At 40.3% G+C, this 19,009-nt stretch overlaps 1 protein-coding gene across 1 annotated transcript; it reads right to left on the bottom strand.

Moving 5' to 3' along the window:
- Positions 1–6,885: 6,885 nt before the first annotated feature.
- Positions 6,886–17,613, bottom strand: LOC135494773 (monocarboxylate transporter 13-like). Its single transcript, XM_064783037.1, has 3 exons — positions 17,325–17,613; positions 15,497–15,640; positions 6,886–11,471 (listed from the first exon to the last, which is right to left on the bottom strand). Exons 1-3 carry the CDS (start codon positions 17,530–17,532, stop codon positions 9,871–9,873), a joined length of 1,953 nt encoding a protein of 650 aa, XP_064639107.1. The 5' UTR covers positions 17,533–17,613; the 3' UTR covers positions 6,886–9,870.
- Positions 17,614–19,009: the final 1,396 nt, after the last annotated feature.

Below are 19,009 nucleotides of genomic sequence, written 5' to 3'. Positions count from 1 at the left end.
CTACTTTGCCGTCTGTAGCTCCTCGTAAGGGTTGCCAAACCTGACTAAAATATAGGTTATTTGTGTTGTAGGGGGAAACTAGAGTACCCGATGAAACCTGCTGACCTGCGGAACCCAGGTTAATGTTATTTTCAATCCACGATTTCGCGGGGAAAGAAATTGTAAACAAAAGCATGTGTGCGGTTCAAATGTAAACAAAAATGTATTTTTGGTACTTTGGTTGCTGGACTTGGGTTTTCCCGCAGTAAGGAGCTGGGGTCAAATTGATGGTCTATTGTTTATGGGTGCTGTTTTAGTCAGAGCTAGCCTTTGATTATGAAGGAATTTTCAAATGAAGGTGACCATGGTCTGTTTATGTGCTCACCACAGCTTTTAATACTTGATGTTTCTGAAGAGGCACGCTGAACCTGACATGGCCTTATCAAGGAGCTGCTCACGATGCTGAACTTCTAGCTTGCCTGTCGACTAAGTGCTTTGCCCGAGACATTTGGAAGCCGACATGTGAAGGCCTATCTGAGTTATCGTTCTTCACCGTATAAAAAGGGGCATATTGCTGACTAAGGAACGAGGCATATTGACATTGCCTCATCATCTCTATCGGACCAATTGATACACTTTTTATGCACGCACACATCACGCCACAGCTAGGTCCGAGTTTGTGGACAAATGGTTTGTTTAATTTGTCTCTTCAATATTGCTCCTTTGATATTGCATTCGATTTTCATTGCAATTCAATCTATTCAAGATATAGCCCATTTGAACCTGCCTGCGCCACGGTTATAATGCTATAATGCTAGTAATGTTATATTGGCGACGGTTGTTATCAAGAGATCGTAAGATAGATTTTGCTAAATGATCATTAGCCAAGCCGTTCTGCTCTTCTGTTTCATGCAATGGAGTATTATAAACGTCTGAGCATTTACGACCAGAGCTGATTGATAACATGGTGGATGATAACATGGTAATTACTGTTTTAGGTTGGGAGAGTAATAAACTCTTGTCCCAGAGGGGTCATTTGTCTGCAAAATATAGCGCGTTTGTTTTTTAATTCTATGCAATCGTTTTGTTAAAAAATTATCGCCTCCAGTTAATTTCAATGAGACAGCAGATAACTGCATATCAACTATACTTTGTCTATACGTGATGCGGAAATTATTCAACTTTATGATTGGAAATTTTCCCATTTAGAACCTTGACAGTGTGCAAAACGTGGTAATTGCTTTACGAATTCCCGAAATAGGGCAAGTTCGATAAATCTGATCAAAAATTTAGTTAGAGAATCGTTGACTCGTTCATCACATGAAACGTGTAGGCCTGTATCGATAAGTACATTCCATCGTTCTTGATTTGTCAAAAAACACCCTTAAAAGGACATTTTCAATCAGTGAATGAAAATTGTACGTAGAGCAATAATGATATAAGCAATTTCTTCGAAACGGCATGAAAACTGTACGTGGAGCAATAATGATACAAGCAATATCTTCGAAAAGGAGAGCGTTGCGATAATAAAAAATAGCTTTGGGTAGCTCATAATTTTGTTCTTATAATGACGTCGAAAGTTTGCATAAAACTATGAATTTGATTAATGATGCGTCATTGTATGTATACGTAGTAAGATGGCTTTATGTCAAAACTACAACTACCGTGCTGAAATTTACACGATATATTGATATAATTAGCAGATTCAAAATGTGCGCAGATTTAATAAACTTTCTGCGAGTCCATCTCTTAGATATACATAATGTTAAAAGACTGTCGGTTTTTTTTTCTCAATGACCCGATATAGTGTCGGTTAATAGAGGGAAACAATAGTGTCGTTTGAAAAAGTCAATTGTGCATCGTTCGCAAGAACGGATAAAAGCATGATTTGGATGAAATTGATTCATTGTCTTATAAGCCTTATATAAAGTTGAATCAAATTGATTCCTACCTTGGAAAGTTGCCTTAAATCCAAAACACGACAAAACGAAATACACGAAATATAAGTTGACATCCATGGTCTAAAGTTCTCACTTGAATTTTAAACCAAAGGAGAGAAATAGTCTTTTATATCCGTTCAATCCCGTGAATATGTACAAGGTCGCATCTCGATAGGCTGCAGGCGGCGGGGTTCATGTTACTGCTTGTACAGCTCCAGCGCGATGTTCGGCAGAAGCTGAGAGACCGCGGGCCAAAAATCACTTGCGCCGAATTCTGATACGCGTATGCAATCACATATTTCAGACAATGAGATTGCATATTAGCAGGCTTACCATTTTGGGGTCAGGCTTCGACTCAAAACACGAATTTACAATAAAAGTTGTTATTACAAAAACTTTGATGAACCGTATAACTAAAATGCAAACAAAGTTTACGCACGCATACAGACGACACTTGTTTAAGGTATTGCATTGCACCAAATAGCTTGTGCAAAAGCCTAAATCTAAAGGATGGCAGACGGGCAGGGGGTTTTAGGCCTCAACCACAGTTCCATCAGAATGGGATAAAAATACATGCCAAAATCAGGTCACATTAGCAGAAAAAGCATCACAAGTATATGATTGTATTTAGAAATTGACACATTCCAAGAATACATGCAGGTCACAGTTACAAAGTTAGTTTTGTTCGGGTTTTTTCACTGATCATCAATGGTGATTGTATTATACGTTTCCAAGGAAAGAATGCCCGGGGAACAAAGGAAACGTGCACTTTGATATCGTAGCCATTGACGGTCATAGTCTGTAACACCATATATAATACTTTGTACTCAATAAGAATACGATAGGGCGGGACACTTTTTCATTGGGACATTTTCTACTTCTTCAATGGTCACCTGTGATAAATCATCTTGACTTCTGCAATAACCACATCAAAGCATGTACATGATTCTTATGTGCTCAATTTTTTATGGGGATCTGAGCAGATCAATCGAGATCTTGTTAACCCTTGATGTGTCCATATGGCCGGTTTTTTACAATGTACGTGTATCAAATTCTGAACAACAACATGTGCACGTGCTGTATATGATGGCAATTTGTTTCTTTCTGCATGTAGCTCCGAAAAGAGGCCATGCATTCAGTAACACGTTATTGTGTGTACACATTTTGCGATTTTTCCGTATTACCTCCTCGTGCGCTATAAAGCCAAGACGCCAACCCTCGCAAACGATCGTGTATGTAATTTATGGCACGGTTGGTGTCGTCATGCTGTATAGTAAAACACCGTGACACTTCTTTCTGTGCAAATGAAAGTTGATAATATCGAAATCAATAAACTGTAAAATTAAGCCTTTTAACCTGATATTGTTCATGTATTTAGTGACATGTTACGGCGAATAAAAAAGTTCAAATCATAGTTTTAATCGTCCACCTTCATCACACGGAATTCCACTTTAAACGTGTTGTATGAAAAATGCTTTTGTTTTTGATATATTGCAAGAACAATACAGTCATGTTTACAGTCACACACTCCCAAGGTATGACGCACAGCATTATGTTGCTCGGTGGCAGGTGCACTGGCCTTAGGCCTTTGCGCACCGTTTCCAACCCAACGGCGCTAGACGGCGGCTTCTGAATACATTTTCTATTTTTGGCCACACTGCTTCATACTTAAACGACCTCCGACCTCTTTTACCTTGACCCGCTCTGCAGAGGTGTGGCACAGCCTGTATTCCACTTTAAACGTGTTTGTATGAAAAATGCTCTTGTTTCAATATATTGCAAGAACAATACAATCGTGTTTACAGTCACACACTCCAATGGTATGACACACAACACTATGAAGTTGGTGGCAGGTGCACTGGCCTTAGGCCATTGTCTACTGTTTCCAACCCAACGGTGCTAGACGGCAGCCTCTCAGAATTCATTTTCAGTGTTTGCCAAGCTGCTCCATACTTCAACGACAGAATCATTACAGTATATTCAGAATTCTTGCAACTTAGCACGACGAACGGGCTGTCCAAGTGGGTTGTTGTCCATATTCCATTGATACCGTGAGTGCCTCAGGTGGAAGCGATCGGATCCCGCCATAAAATTCGAATTGAAAATGAGACATTCTCACTCAACGGAAGCTCCCTGCGCCTTGTTTTCAAATGGATGCTTTTAGAAGTAGTAAGACTCTCATCAGCACTGCATTCGTCCTGGCAATTTTCACCGATGCCTCGATGATATATCTCAAGATTTCTCTGACGCCAGCCGTTGTTCGGGAATTACTATTCGACCGATGTAACTGTTCCGGGTACAGTGCCTATTCAGGCCTAAGAGAGGCAAACAATACACGGGTCCACCAGCACATTGATGGGAATTTAACATCTGATAAAACCCTAAACGGATTTTGTCGAAAAGGGAATTCATCCGCTTGTTTGGCTGATGATGCAGTAGTTATCGAGACAACATCCAGTGTAGGGGCTGTTATAGGGGTGTCTGGTCTGGCTGAATTTATGGCAAGTCCGCTCGTAGCCTACTTGTGCGCATCTTACGGACATCGTTCGATTTTCTTAGTCGGGGCTATTCTTGAGCTAATCAGTAGTACAGGATTTCTCTTTGCTCCGAATGTTATTGTTCTAGCAATTGCAAGTGCTTTCCAAGGATTTTCCTGTGTTATCATCTTCGTGAGCGGTTTGGTCATGGTAACGGACGTGTTTGGCCCTAAGGAATGTGGCAAGGTTATATCAAAATCATACGGCCTTACAACTCCAATAGCAGGCATTATTGCGTTCATACTTGGTAGCATAGGATATCAATATTTCGGTCTTGCCTTACCCATGGGGTCGATCGCCGCGCTAGCTTTGGTTGACTGTATCGTTCGACTTTTTATCAAACCAAATGGCCACCTAGAGAATACGGAAAAAACACCACAGAAGGAATTGATAGTTGGGAAAGTAAAATCCTACGGTGGCCAAAATGCGTCGGATTCCTCTGTTTTGCCAGTTCAAAATGGGAATGTCCTAGACGATTCTTTAAGTATGCCAATCAAAACTGCGGATCTAAAACGTAGGAAACAAGCCAGTTACAAAGACTTGCTATCCGACGTTTTCGTTATCGAGTTACTGGTAGCTATCTTTCTCGTCAGTCTCTGTTGCAGTTTGATCATTTCAACCGCTCCGAATCGCTCCATTAACGTGCTCGAGGCGGAGCAATGGCAAGTTGGGGTCATCCTCGGAATAGCCCCGTGCGCCCAACTCTTGGTGGCCGTTATGACCGTGAGAATTCTATCAAAGGAAAACCTCTGGATATTCATTCTTGGAACACTTCTATGGATTACATTTTCATTAATAACCTATCCTCTAACAACAAGTGTCTGGTGGACCGTAGTCCCCGAGATATCTTTCCGTGGTGTGGCACTATCGTTGGCTCAGGTCTACTTTGGGAACTTGTACCACTTGCTTCTACAGAACCGCCACGAAGACGCCGCTGCGAAGGTGTTCGCACTCGTGAAAGCTGCCAATGTACTAGGGGACGGTGTCGGCCCATTCGTGGGCTATCTGTTACAGTACACGTCGTTCACGGTGCTATATTACGTAGTGGCCGTGGTCATCTCACCAACTTATTTGGTTGCACTCCACGTTAGGTTGGTTTCAAGGAAACAGCAGGAGAATGGCGACAAATGAGAGCGTGCATTCACGGCCCTTGGCATGGACAGGTATCCAACCCTAGTCGTAAGAAGGCATAATGCTGATATGTTATACGAGTCAATGGATGCACGCTTCGTGTGTTCCTCAAAATTCCATAATTGGCGGTAACAATTGGAAAAATTATCACGAGTACGACCTCAACAGTTGTTACTGCCTCAAGTTATGAAATTAATCCTTCTGGCAGATTTTTAAACGTTTTCAACTGAAAAAATTATTTGGACTTTATGCGATATTTCAGTGTTAAATGGAGTCTGTAGGCAGCAATGAGGTAGGCAAGATAGTTATATGCAAAGTCACCAATAGGGTCCTCTCCTTCCTCTCCTGTCTCACAGTTCGTCAAAACCATTCACGCTTGTACCAGGAATATCCTTAGTGCTGTCTCAAACATGACAAACATTAGGAAAAGCAGAGATGAGGGCCAAGTTTAACCGTGATGACGTTCGAGTGAAAAGCTTTGGACAGCCGCAGTGCCTCGTTTCGAAGCTCTTTGCCGGTAAAATGGATTTAATTACCATCAAGTACACGATGTGTGATTTCTATGACCGGTGTAGAAGTTTAAAATGTCCTATGACATGCAGGATAGAATGTCTTGAAAACTAATGATGCTATATTTGTCTTTACCTCTTAGCTATTGACGTTGATGGTTTATAAACGTATACCATATATCCGTCAGAATACAATACGTCAGACACTTTTTTCCAGCGGGTATTTTCTACTTCTACAGCGGTCTTAGTGTCATGCGAATTTCGTGGTACGCTCTTTTGAGCATGATCATGGAGGGCAAAGAGATGGACTGTTGAAATAGTCTTATGCATGTTATAATGGGTAAAATTTGTAATTTGTTTTTACATACGTATTTTCATATTACACTAAAGTCGCCGCCAAAGATTCTGCATTTGATATTTCATAACTGCTGCCAAACAGAGATATAAAACTGGGTAATTAGTTGGTACAAAAATCACGATGGGGCAGCCCGGACGGTGTCCGCACATGTGTCCTATACTGTGTAGACGCTAACTAGCCGGTACAAAAGGCCTAATTATGTGTAGTACATGTAGGCCTATGTAGAATCAGAGCCTTTCAAATCATTTGAAAGACTCTGGTAGAATAGAAGCACCATAATCGGCTAATAGCGTGGACACCGCATATGTGCCATTTCCTTACCATGCAAAAATTAACCTCTGTACTCTCAGCTTTAAAGTCGCACCAAGCAAATACTTAACGACGAAGTTTGACGAAGGGTCAGAGACACTTTATTACAAAACAAACCGAAGAGACATATGTGGCGATTGTTGCTGGTGCGTACATGTGTGACAAAGAGTTCATTCTTGGTGTGAACTATACACGTTCTCTTCCGGTCAAGTTTTCATTCTATGCATTTCATAAGTGTATAAATGAGAATTCTACAAAAACCAAAAAGCACATGGCAAGATGACACTTTTTGAAAATTTGCAGCCAAAATCACGGTCAAAACACGTTTTTGATGACTTTTTTCATAAAGTGTATAAATGAGAATTTTACAAAAACCAAAAAGCCCATGGCAAGATGACACTTTCTGAAAATCTGCGGCCAAAATCACGGTCAAAACACGTTTTTGGTGACTTTTTAGGTCGGGGGCATTTGTCCCCTGCCTCTCCCAAACAAAGAACAGACTCCCATCCTAGAAATTAGCATTTACTACGTTTTGAAAAAGTTCTAATTGCTTTAGGATTTTAAGTTCTAGCCAAAATGGTGGTACCTATATGGTCAACCCTTAAAGAGGTTAGTATTAGACAATAACCGGCCCAAGAAAGGTACGCTTCCCAATAAAGGGACAATCAACCAGGGTCCTAGAGGCAAATTGACGTGCTTCCTTCTGATTTAGCGATAGGCAAGGATGAGCAAGCCTGCATCGGCAAGCCTTGACGTGGTATCCATGCTGCCACTTTGGAAAATCTGCCTAAACAAGGGAGAAAACACCGAAGTAGGTCAACATAAACCAAATCCATTAGATAAATGTAATAACCTTGAAATAGGATAATAAAATGTGTCAAATCATCACGATTTTAAATCTTGATAACCGAGCATATAATAAAAGCGAGGCCCTTTCATGAGTTGCGTTGCCAGAGTATAGCCGCGCTTATTCACATTAGTGTTCGATACTAGTTCAATGTACTACTAACAATGGCTGAAGCTATTGACGATACAGGTTCTTTTATAGCGTTTTGGTATTGGTGACTTGAAATTTGCTACGGGTCTTTAGTTGCATACTATAGTACGATAGAAACATTGCACAGCGTTCGATTCCTGCACGTGTATAACTGGAAGTAGATGTCTTCATTTTATAATCACCCCTTATCAGCCTGTCATCGATCTGTGGGATCATCAATTAAAGGTAGACCATTAGCACCACATAAGGCTAGAACTCGAAATCCAAGAGCAATTAGAAAGCTTCCAAAACAAAGTGAGTGCCAGTATAGAAGGTGGGAGTATCTGTTCTTTGTATGCCAGAAAACAGCCTTCACGGGGCATTCCTTCCATTTGAGGAACTTCTCACTCTTTGAAGATTTCAAGTTCAAGCGGTACCAATATTTGGTTAACACTTTATTTATACCACCAATTTTTTAGAAATGAGTGCATTTGCAGTTGGTCGCTTCGATTGGTTTTTGCCACATTTAATTTTGGCTAGACAATAGATAATGTTATGCACATAAAAAGTGCATTAATCAAAATGAATTGACTAATTGGTATAAGACATGAGATTTGTTTTCCTTCCTCTTTCCACGAGTTGTAAGCTTTTTATATGTCCTTTATGACGGTTTCTCTTACTTTTTCCTGATGTCTCGGTATTTCTCCCATAATGTCCGACTTTTTTCCGACCTTGTTCAAAAGGTTGGATTTCCAGAAAACCAGTGAAAAATAATAGGGCTTCCCAACATAGGCCATTAAAGATCAAATTCTTCAGTTGAATTGGGTTAATGAGATGTGATGCAAACACCCAGAGTGGCCCTAGGACCTTGATATATGGCCTTTAATACTAATTAGCTCCTTTCCTTGGACCCGTTGCATGTCACGCATGGTTGCATCTGGGTTGTCCCACTCCATGTTCAAGCAGGGGAAACTTTAACAAAAATGGGTCCGACATGATAAAGCATAAAAAACAAGGGCTTTATATGCATAATACAGACTAATACCTACATGTATGGTGAATACCATTGGTAAAACAGCTGTTTTTATATTAAACTTCTTGAATTGTACACCATAATCAAATCTATTTGCAAAATATGAATCCAAAAGTATGTTGCATGAGTTGAACCAGTGCTACAGACAAAGTACATGTACATTTAACAAATCCTTACATCGCAATTCAGAAAGTACAGTCGTCTGAGTGTTTAGATAGAGGAGGACTCACATAATGCATTGGCGGCCAAATTTAATGGTTATGCATTAATTGTTTGGCTCTTTAAGTTCGAATTTAATCCTTCAGATTTCCTGACATACACCTGTTTCCCCATCATGTCAATGGTAAAAAATAGTCGGATGTCTTACCAGTGAGCGCACCCAACCTCGGGTGTTTTGATGAATGTAAGTACCACGAATACAAGTTGAAAAATGTCTATCCCGGTACACATTAGAAGTTTTGAAGTGTTTTGATTAAAGTGTCGAACCCCTGACCAGCTAGAGGGTGCAGGGATTACATTGAACGCACCATTCCCACTCCTATTATATCCATCTCAGGTGTCCACGTTGAGCCTGGCCTGTTCGTATGAAATATGGTTTTCGCGTCGTTTCTGCTAAGTAGTCATATATAGATGTCCTGTCTTGAAGAAGCGTTTTCTCTTGGTTTCCTTCCAGGTAATTCTGGGCCCTCCAATCTGGGGAATATTGAGAGGCAGCAGCCACGGACGTTGATTACACTACCGGTTTAAATACGTGTTGTATTTTTGTGACATAACATTAGTTACTACAAACTGCAAAATAGTCACCCCTCTTTATTTCTGCGAATACGAAATTTGACATTTTCAATTTGCCCAATTACAAAATTTCATTCTGTTTTTCAATTCCAAAAAAAATTCTAATTTTTTTCTGGTGAATTTTGGTTATTCGCCAAATCTACTAATATAGTTATAAAACAAAACGCCCGAATCAATTTTGGCGGCTTTACAGTATGTAAAGAGAGAAGCTTTAGTGGTGGTTTTGATTGCTCACAGAGAACAATATTTACCTTAGGGGATAAGGATATTAAAGCTTCAACTTGGTTTCTACAGCGTGCAGCCTCGCTAAAAGTGTGTAGCAATAGTGATGTATTCGACAGCAGAAGGAGAAGAGTGCTGGGGGACGGTGCTCTCGTCGTTGATATCAAGAAACGAGGGGTTATCGCGACCTCCCGTGATGTGATGTTCGCATCCCGTTTCCAAGTACAGTTCGCTCTTGGCATTTGTCACATCAAAGTTATGCTTGCTATTGGCATTAGACGAATCAGAGTCATGTTTGCTGTTGGAATTAGACGCATCAAAATCATGTTTGCTTATCGCAATAGACGCATCAGTGTCTTGTTCGTTGTTGGCGCTTGACGCATCAATGTCTTTTTTGCTGTTGGTGTTTTGAGCATCACATTTTTGTCTGCTTTTGGACTTAAACACATCAAGGTCTTCTTTACCGATGACATCACCACTGCGAGTAGCTCGAGCCTGTTTTGCTACAAAACATTTTCCCCTACTAATATTCGAAATACAAGGTTGTATGATCAGAATATTGCTAACGAAGTAAAACGCTCCGGCAATGTATAATGAATTGGCGTAGTCTCCGGTCATATCGTACACAAATCCGGCAAGGGCAGATCCGGCTAAACCACCAATTCCAAAAGAGCCATAAGTTATACCAAAGGCAAGAGTCACATCTGCGATACCTACCATATCCTTATAAACTAACTGCAGGAGATAGTCATACGGATTGAGAGTAAAGCCGGCCACAAAACACACAACCAATACGTAGCTGTACGCCGATGATACAAAAGGTATGAGTATCATTGAAGCCCCACAAACTGTCGTTTCAACAATTATCACAAAAAGGGCGTCAATCTTAGGAAACCTGTAAAGTATAAATCCAGTAACGAGGGCCCCCACAAGACTTCCGGCATTCAAGACGGTGAGGGCGTACGTCCCTTCGTGGACGCTGACACCGCCGACAGCGATAACTGCAGATTTCAAATGGGCAAATATAGTAAAGAGCGCAGCGCTGAAAATAATTATGTCGATGTTTATCAAAATGAATGACACATTTGTAAATAGATGTTTAAAGGATCTTTTTAGGGTTTTGTTCTTATTTTTACCTATCGCAGTATGTGGGGGTTCGGAATCAGGCTGGTCCCCGACTTGTACGTCATCTGCTTTACCACATGATGAACTACGAGGATTGTACTTGCTAATAATTTCGGCATGCGATCCTTTTGCTGCCTCTAAACTCTTGCAATCAGGTGAAAGGATCACCCTTTCTGTATTATCATGATAACCTTGGGGTGGTGTTTCAGGAACAGTCATGTTGATGACCCCGCCAGACATGTTCGTGTTGTCTGAACAAACTACACCAGAGGCAGCATTCCCATGCGCCTTGATGAGTGCGTCTGGCCTGTGCTCCTCAGCCTCCTGCAATGGTCTGACCACCGCGCCACAAACACAAATATTCAACATTGCAGCACTCATTACGATAGCGGTGCCTCGCCAACTATAAGCCTCCGTTAGGTATTCGAGGATAATTGGTAGTACCATTCCACCAATGCCGACTCCCGTTGATGCTAAACCAATGACAAGACTTGGTCTCTCCTTAAAGTAATCTAACGTGACAGTCAGCATCGGGATGTAGGCCAGGGCAAACCCGAAACCTATAAGAGAAAAAAGAGCATACCGAAATGATATTCATATACATGCTTCCCGAAATTGGTGGCTTGCATTGGAAGTAACTTTTTCCCCCTTGTCCGTCATTAAAGGCATTCAAGTGTGTTGGTCAACCATGACTATCTCCTTTGTCCCTCCACCATAAGGCCGAGTTTCCCCTTATGACATCACTATTTCGGACACTCAGCGCCCCATTTTTGGAAAGGTGTATTGGGAACGGCTTGACAGGGATCTATGACCGAGTTGCATGCAAGATGTCAAGACGAACAAGGGATTCTTTTTCTGAACTTTGATGCATTTTAGGTTGGATATCTCCTGCTCTAAAACCGAAACAATCAATGAATGATATTGATTGGACGATATATAAAACGATGGTTTTTTTATCGCATTTGTTTGACGGGGTTTATAATGGGTAAAGAAAAGCGGGGCTCCTACAATCTCAAAAGGCGTATTAGGCGGCACGCGTTGCAATATTTGCGCGTCCGGTATGTGGTTGTCGGCAAATGTAACGTTGCACGATGTGCTGACACCATTTTGCGGGGTCCGAGGATCGGAATATACCCATTTCAAGAACCCCAGCGGTTTATTTTTTATTTCTCCTCCGTTAATGCAGGTCCAAGGGATATACCCTGTAACTGGGGCAATACAGTCAGTTGGCCGCGCCCCCATTACCGCGTAATTCTCTCTGCGCTATGACGTCACTGCATATCATTACGAGCTCATTATCGCGTACATTTAGGCGTGAAATATATGAAGTCGGAAATCGATCCTAAACTTGCCAAAATTTTTCTGAATGACATGTAAACGGAACATATTATTCTGGATGAAACATTAATTAGTAGTTTCATTAAGAAAAAAGTGTAAAAAGTCCTGAGGTTTGCTGTTTACGTGACTTTGAACAGCGGTCGTCGCCCGAAAATTCGCAATTTTTTCACGTAATTTTGTTGAATAAATGCACCTAACTCATCAAAAACATCGCGCGTGCTCAGAAGTAATGACTGATATTTATTGTTATATGTATCTTTGACTGAATAACACGATAGTAAAAATGATTATTTCTGTCGCACGGCTGGAAAATACGTTTAAGTTGCCTCTGATTTTTGTCAGAAAATGTTGCAGCCGGATTTAGGTTCCGACCACACCCGAAGTTGAGCCGAAGAGGCCCGAACACTAGGATCGCCACCATCGCTACAAAACGTGTTCTAGAATACTGTGAAAACTTGTCCAATAGCCCATCCTGCCGTCCCATCCCTCCTTTCATGAGACCACCATTGCCCAAATTTAATGACAAAATGATGCAAAGAAGAAACTTAACATTAAAGATAACTAATCCTCTCTTCTGCATCTTGAAACTCTTTAACAGTGAAACGCTAACATTGAAACAAGAACACCAATAACAAACAGACAGTCAATTGTTGAAGGGTGTAAAACACAATGCCAAATTCAAATTCTTGCAAGTGGTGCTGTTGAACTTTTCAAGTGGAAGGAATCAAACTTATTTTCATTCGTGACGTTATTTGCTAATGATTGTTTACACCATTCAACAGCTTGACATGTTCATCAAACCCGATTGACTGGAGAAGTGAAAGTATTAGCTGAAAGATAAAGCAGATTTTTCCTAATGACAACAGCATGGATGTACAATTACAACAGTCAAATTGATGACAAACTTCAAGTTAAACCAATCACAATCTTGCAGGAAGATGTCCTGTAATAGGTTAAGTTTACACCTTTAACACTGGCATTGGTCATGCTGCTCAAATTACATACTTTATCAGCTTTTTGGTATTATCTTTTACTGATACAGCAACTCTAAAAATGAGATGATGGCAAGTTCTGTGTGCGATGTCTGGCACAAAATAACTCTTGTGGGGGTACTGATGAGGCTATTCCCGGCTTTATAAGCATCATTGATGGCTTGGAAGCCCGTTCAGACCCAGGCCAGGGTCAGGGAAAATAAACTATCCATCCAAAGGTCGTCCAAAATTACCAGACAATGCCTATTATTGAGCCATGTCACCTAGTAGGCCCTGGTGTTTTGGACCGTGAAGATCCACATTGTAATGTGTATATGATTTCTTTTCCTGAACTATGGCAGCCTTTTACAGGCAAATCTGGCAAAAAAGTGCCTAAACATAGGCAACTAAAATTACCAAACAAACAAAAGATATATCATTATGAGAAAGTTTATTTTCACAGAGGATATACAGAGAAATTTCTGAAGAATCAGCCGGATTGCCCAACAGTAGTAGTAGACATCTCAGTCACCTGGATCTTTTCGGAAGTAAAGCATCATGGCTCATGCTTTACTGTTTGAGCACATCCACACAAATCGATAGTATTCCTGGTCAATATCAATGACGATATGGTGGAACACATGACATACCTCCAGTCTCATAACATAACATAACACTCACTCAGTCACTGTCGCTCTGACATTTCTGACGACTATTCTACCAGTAGCTTTATCAAAAGGCTCAAATCATCTGGTCATTTGGCCACAAGTTGTAGAAATTATAGTCAGACTAAGCATATTCATCAACAGAACTCAAACAGGCTACCATCATGCCATTCTCACTTTTAACCACAATTTTTTTGAGACACGCTGTGCATTAAAATATTTTTACAATATCACGTCGTGCACGCTTGCCGCGAAAAACGGCTTGATTAACATCACGTGATCCAAAACGTCATAAATATTAATGAGATTTCTTCGAAAAATCACCAAATTAAGTGCTAAAAAAAAATATTTAGGAAACCGGGTGCTCAAATGTTTTAAAAGATATGAATTCATTTAGGATTGGTCAACCACTTCGCAAAAAATCAATTCACCAAATATCGCCGCAAAGCTGGAAAATATCTTTGAGTGAGGTATGTTCAGCGAAGATTGCGAAAATATCATCTTTCGAAAAATTGATCAAACTCGGTTGATTTTGCTTGGAATTTGATGAAATAAACACCAATTTTTTCTTTCAATAACTAACAATTTCGCCATCTTTGATCAATCGCTCTCCCCAAACAGTCGTGCATGCTACAGAGGTTTTAGTCTCTGCCACAAATATGGCGCGAGTTAGTATCAAATGTTTACCGATAGGTGACAGTAGCAGCGCAACGCAGAGAGAAACGCTCTTTTGGCGCTGCGAACGGGGGCGCGGCCAACTGACTGAATATTTGCTCCAACTCGGACACACGGTGACCTGGAATCTTCAGAATTTGTTATTACATAATAAAATAATCTCTAATATAGAGTGTAGAAACTACAAAACGTCTTTACATTCTAATGTATTTTCCATTAGATGAATGATTGCGCTAAAATTCCCGAACTGTTACATAGATTCGGAGTGAATAACGTATGTTCATATCCAACGGCTGGAGACGAACCCGATCGTTATGAATATGAGGTACATTGTCCATGTTACACAATGGGCCCAGTCTGAAATCTAGCACGCGCGACCTGTTATAGGCTACCGTATACACATTGTTTCCTGAACAAGTTGTTGGCCTCATTAACTTCAAAGGAATTTCACACGACAAGTAAAGCGCTTTATCATACTAGTGCCCTATATAAATGCGCTGATCCATCAAAAATGCGATGACATACTTTGAAAGTTGTCACGAAAAGTACGTGCAAACCTCTCCAAAATCATGGAAAGTGTCCTCAGGAATGTTTTTGCTTTAAAATGAAGTCTCCGCACGAGCTAGGATGCAATCTGCGATATGTGGATAATCGTAACCGGATTGCACTAAGCGCAATCCAGAAAAAGCCCCTTTTCATTTGTTCTTCACGTCATATATTCATTACTGTCTTTTGTCACGTCATATGGTGACTCGTATCAGACACTCTCCCAGTATTATTATTGTAGCCTACTTTTTACATATTCTCGGGCGATAAGTTGAAGGATTGAATTTCGATTGTTTAAATAGCTGAACACAACGCTTGCCAAAGAAATTCGCGTGCGTAATCTTGGTCACACTACATCGACATCAAACGGCCTGTTGCAGAGTTACCTACCGGTCATGAATCCATACGTCACAAACAGCACGTAGATATCAGGGACAAACGCGGTTGAGAAAAAACCTACGGAAGATATGACACCACCGGAGATGACAACAGGCCTCGTCCCAAAGCGTGTGGCCAAAGTATTGGCTATCGGACCTGTCAAAAAAAAGTAAAACGTTTCGAACTTACAATGAAAGCAACATCTTAAAACATTCTAAATTGATCAGAGACAAGACCACTTATGAATATTCATAGGTTGTAGGGTCGAGGCCTATCAATTAGACGAGTGCATGTTTTTAACTCTCAAGTACATATTTGGAGAGGTATTGAAAAAATATTTGCTGTGGCAAGTCTACAGATATAAAGAAATTATTTGATGAAAAAATTAATTTGGAATTTTGCTAATTGGGTAATAGGGGGCGTGTTTTGAGTTTTTTTGCCAGTTGGCTGAAAAGAGTGGAAATATCAAAGTCTGTCTAATTTGTCGATTATCAAAAAATTTCCGTGGTCAACCACCAGTTTATTTTTCACCATTTACTTGCCCGACTGTCCGGAATAACATAATCTAAATTTCAGATTCACAACCGCACGCAGTATTTGATGCGTCGCGGTCAAACATTGACAATTTAACTGCTAAAAGGCTTAAAAAATCAATTGTGGTCTTGCCTCATGAAGTCATACCTGTTAGGTATTGACATTATCAATACCGGACTAGTGCATAAAGTGACATGAGTGAAGCTTTCCTACTTTTTCATGGTAAAAAATGAAATGGCCTGGTCCATTGTGCTCATCCCCCTCGCAGGCAGGCTGTTACATGATAAATATTAACCAATGATCAAGCCCTTAGGTAAGGAGATATAGCAACCCCATAGCAATAGCTCCAGTAGTTACGAAACGTGTCATCACTGGCCAATTGATGTCGCTGATAACTGGACAGGTCCTAACATGAGTACAATAACGATTGATATAAATATCAGGGTCTGAGCTGTTCAAACCAAGTTTTGTCGCCAATTAAATGCTGGTGCTATAAATAAGAACTTGAAGATATCTCATTCAGTTAAGGCCATTAGACTTAGCGCCAAGTTAAGCATAAGTATGTAGTGACAAGTTTACATAAGTACGTAGAGACAATTCTTGTTTTGAATAATAGAGCCTGGTTGTGCAAAACAGATTGCGTCAACTTAACATAGCGTTATCTCCTTCGATCAGTTAAGCCCTGAGACTTAACGACAAGTTAAGATAACGCCAGCGTTAGTGACAAACGTGTTTTGAACAACCGGGCCCTGGTATGGTGTCAATCAGAACTGAACACTTGCTGCTAGTAAAGCCATGCTTACTTATGATTGGCTGCACGAAATGACGTCATCATTGGAAATATTTTGGGTAAAGTCTGTTTTTATCCACAAACTTTGCTAAGGTGACCAGCTGGTGGTCACTGTCTTCAAAATACAATGCTAATTTTATCATTCATTTATAATTATGATACACGATGAAAAGTTTGTTTGAAAAACGCTCCACAACGCTAGTGGTGAGGCAAACCGCTCCATGAAAACCGCTCCAGGTTTCTAGATACACGCTCCATATACTCAAGTGCTTTCCTTTCTTTTTTTAAAATAATTTTTTTGTCAAATGTTTTGAACATTGTTTATTTAGTCGATATCCATTTTTTGGGGCCATTTGATTTAATTCAAACCTTCTTAGGAGAAAAAAACTGATTCATTCAAAATTTTAATTTACCCACATGTATTTAGAAATTGTTTTAAAGTTCCCTAAAAGATAGAACAGGAGATGAACAAATACAATGAAGGATCAATACTCAGTATATAATTGTCGCGCTTACCAGCAAGGCAGCTCATTGCCCCTATCATAGTCCCAACGGATGAGGTGACCGAGCTTGCATCGTGAAAATATTCCAGCCACTCGTCATAGAAGATCCCCATTGAACGCACCGTTCCGACTATCAGGAATAAAGAGACAAAATTTGCCAAGACTATGATCCAGCCCCAGTACTTTGGCTGGTCCAGTTTCCTTACACAATTGCCACACATTGTTGATAAAAGATGTCTTCATTCGGCTGGTTGTCGCTGTTCGTGACATATGTAGGTCTTTTCTGTCTAACTGCCTGCCATTTCCACATATCACTGGCGTCAATATCAAGGTCTATGTGACACGGTCGCGACATTGACAAAAGATCATACATAGTTGAAAAGACATTTTAAAATGCATGATGAATACAGATCTGCTGACGGTTGGTTGATCCAATATGAGTATTTAGAAATCACGTTAGAAAACGTCCATCTTTGTTGGTATTGATTTCAAAAGTTGTTTCATTGCGAAAAACCCAGCGGCCAAAGTGGAAAACACCACAGCCCGCCCGCCATCCATACATTTCAAACGCCCTCGTGATGACAGATAGAGCAAACGTGTATGGCAAGCGGAGTGTCCAGTAATTAAAAAAACCTAGTTTTATTTAAAAAAACCTGTTTTTTTACCTAATAAACTAAGTTTATTTGGAAAAAATATAGGTTTTTTTAAAACAACCTTGTTTATTAAGTAATAAACCGAGTTTCTTTAATAAAACCAAGTTTTTTTACTTTCTTTCCTAATAAAGTAGGTTTTTTAACAGAAACTAACATTTTATGCTAAAAAACCTGGTTTATTACCTAAATGAAATGGCCAGGGCCATTGTGCTCACCTCATGTGGAGGAAAGATGGATAAAGAGCATGGTCTTGTGTCATGTAGTGTTAGGTTTGATGTAGGTCCAAGCAATTACAATTTCCCCAAAATGGCTAATTTACAGTACATTCGACCTCTGTGACCTTGAAAAGTAGGTCAAATCAAAGAAGACCCGGGTGACACATTGAATGGTTGTTAGAATTAGATGAACCTATGATATAAAATTGGTGCCAATCGGGCAAGTCATTACTAGGAATAATGGCATTTTGAAGAATTTAGGATTTGGCCCCCTCCCTGGAGGCCAAACGGCAAATCAGATCGCACCAAACTTCGGTACCTGAGATCACCTGACCAAGGGGTACATGTGTACTTAATTTGTGATCAATAGTCATTGCTGTTAAGAAACATGCCATAGTTACGGCCTGACGGCGAATTTACGCCATTTGACCTCTGTGACCTTGACAAGAAGGTCAAATTAAAAATCTGTGTGACATATACTGTATGGTGGTTAGATGTACCCATGATATCAAATTGGTGGCAATCGGGCAAGAAGTTAAGGAATAATCACATTTTTAAGGTTTTTGGATTTTGCCCCCTGGTGGTCAAGTGGTGAATCATATTGGACCAAACTTTGGTCCCTGAGATCACCTGACTAAGGGGTAAATGTGTACCAAATTTGGTATCAATAGTCATTGCAGTTTAGAAACGTGCCATCGTTACATCCTAACGGCTAATTTACACCATTTGACCTCTGTGACCTTGAAAAGGAGGTCAAATCAAAAACCCGGAGGATATATGATGCACCTTTGCTAGAAGTACCTACCATATTTTTTTCAAAATTTCCCGAC

This window comes from Lineus longissimus, chromosome 10 (assembly GCF_910592395.1).
Source record: "Lineus longissimus chromosome 10, tnLinLong1.2, whole genome shotgun sequence".
NCBI classification, from domain to species: Eukaryota; Metazoa; Nemertea; class Pilidiophora; order Heteronemertea; family Lineidae; genus Lineus; species Lineus longissimus.
Note: the sequence above shows the minus strand (reverse complement) of the source record. Positions and strands in the feature narration are given on the sequence as shown.

Bases quoted from the DNA above. Each gene is read 5' to 3' on its own strand.
- LOC135494773 (XM_064783037.1), bottom strand. From the start codon at position 17,532: ATGTGTGGCAATTGTGTAAGGAAACTGGACCAGCCAAAGTACTGGGGC. The intron at 15,641-17,324 runs GTAAGCGCGACA...TTTTTTTGACAG, and splicing joins GGCAATGAGCTGCCTTGCTG to GTCCGATAGCCAATACTTTG. The intron at 11,472-15,496 runs GTAGGTAACTCT...TTTCTCTTATAG, and splicing joins GACGTATGGATTCATGACCG to GTTTCGGGTTTGCCCTGGCC.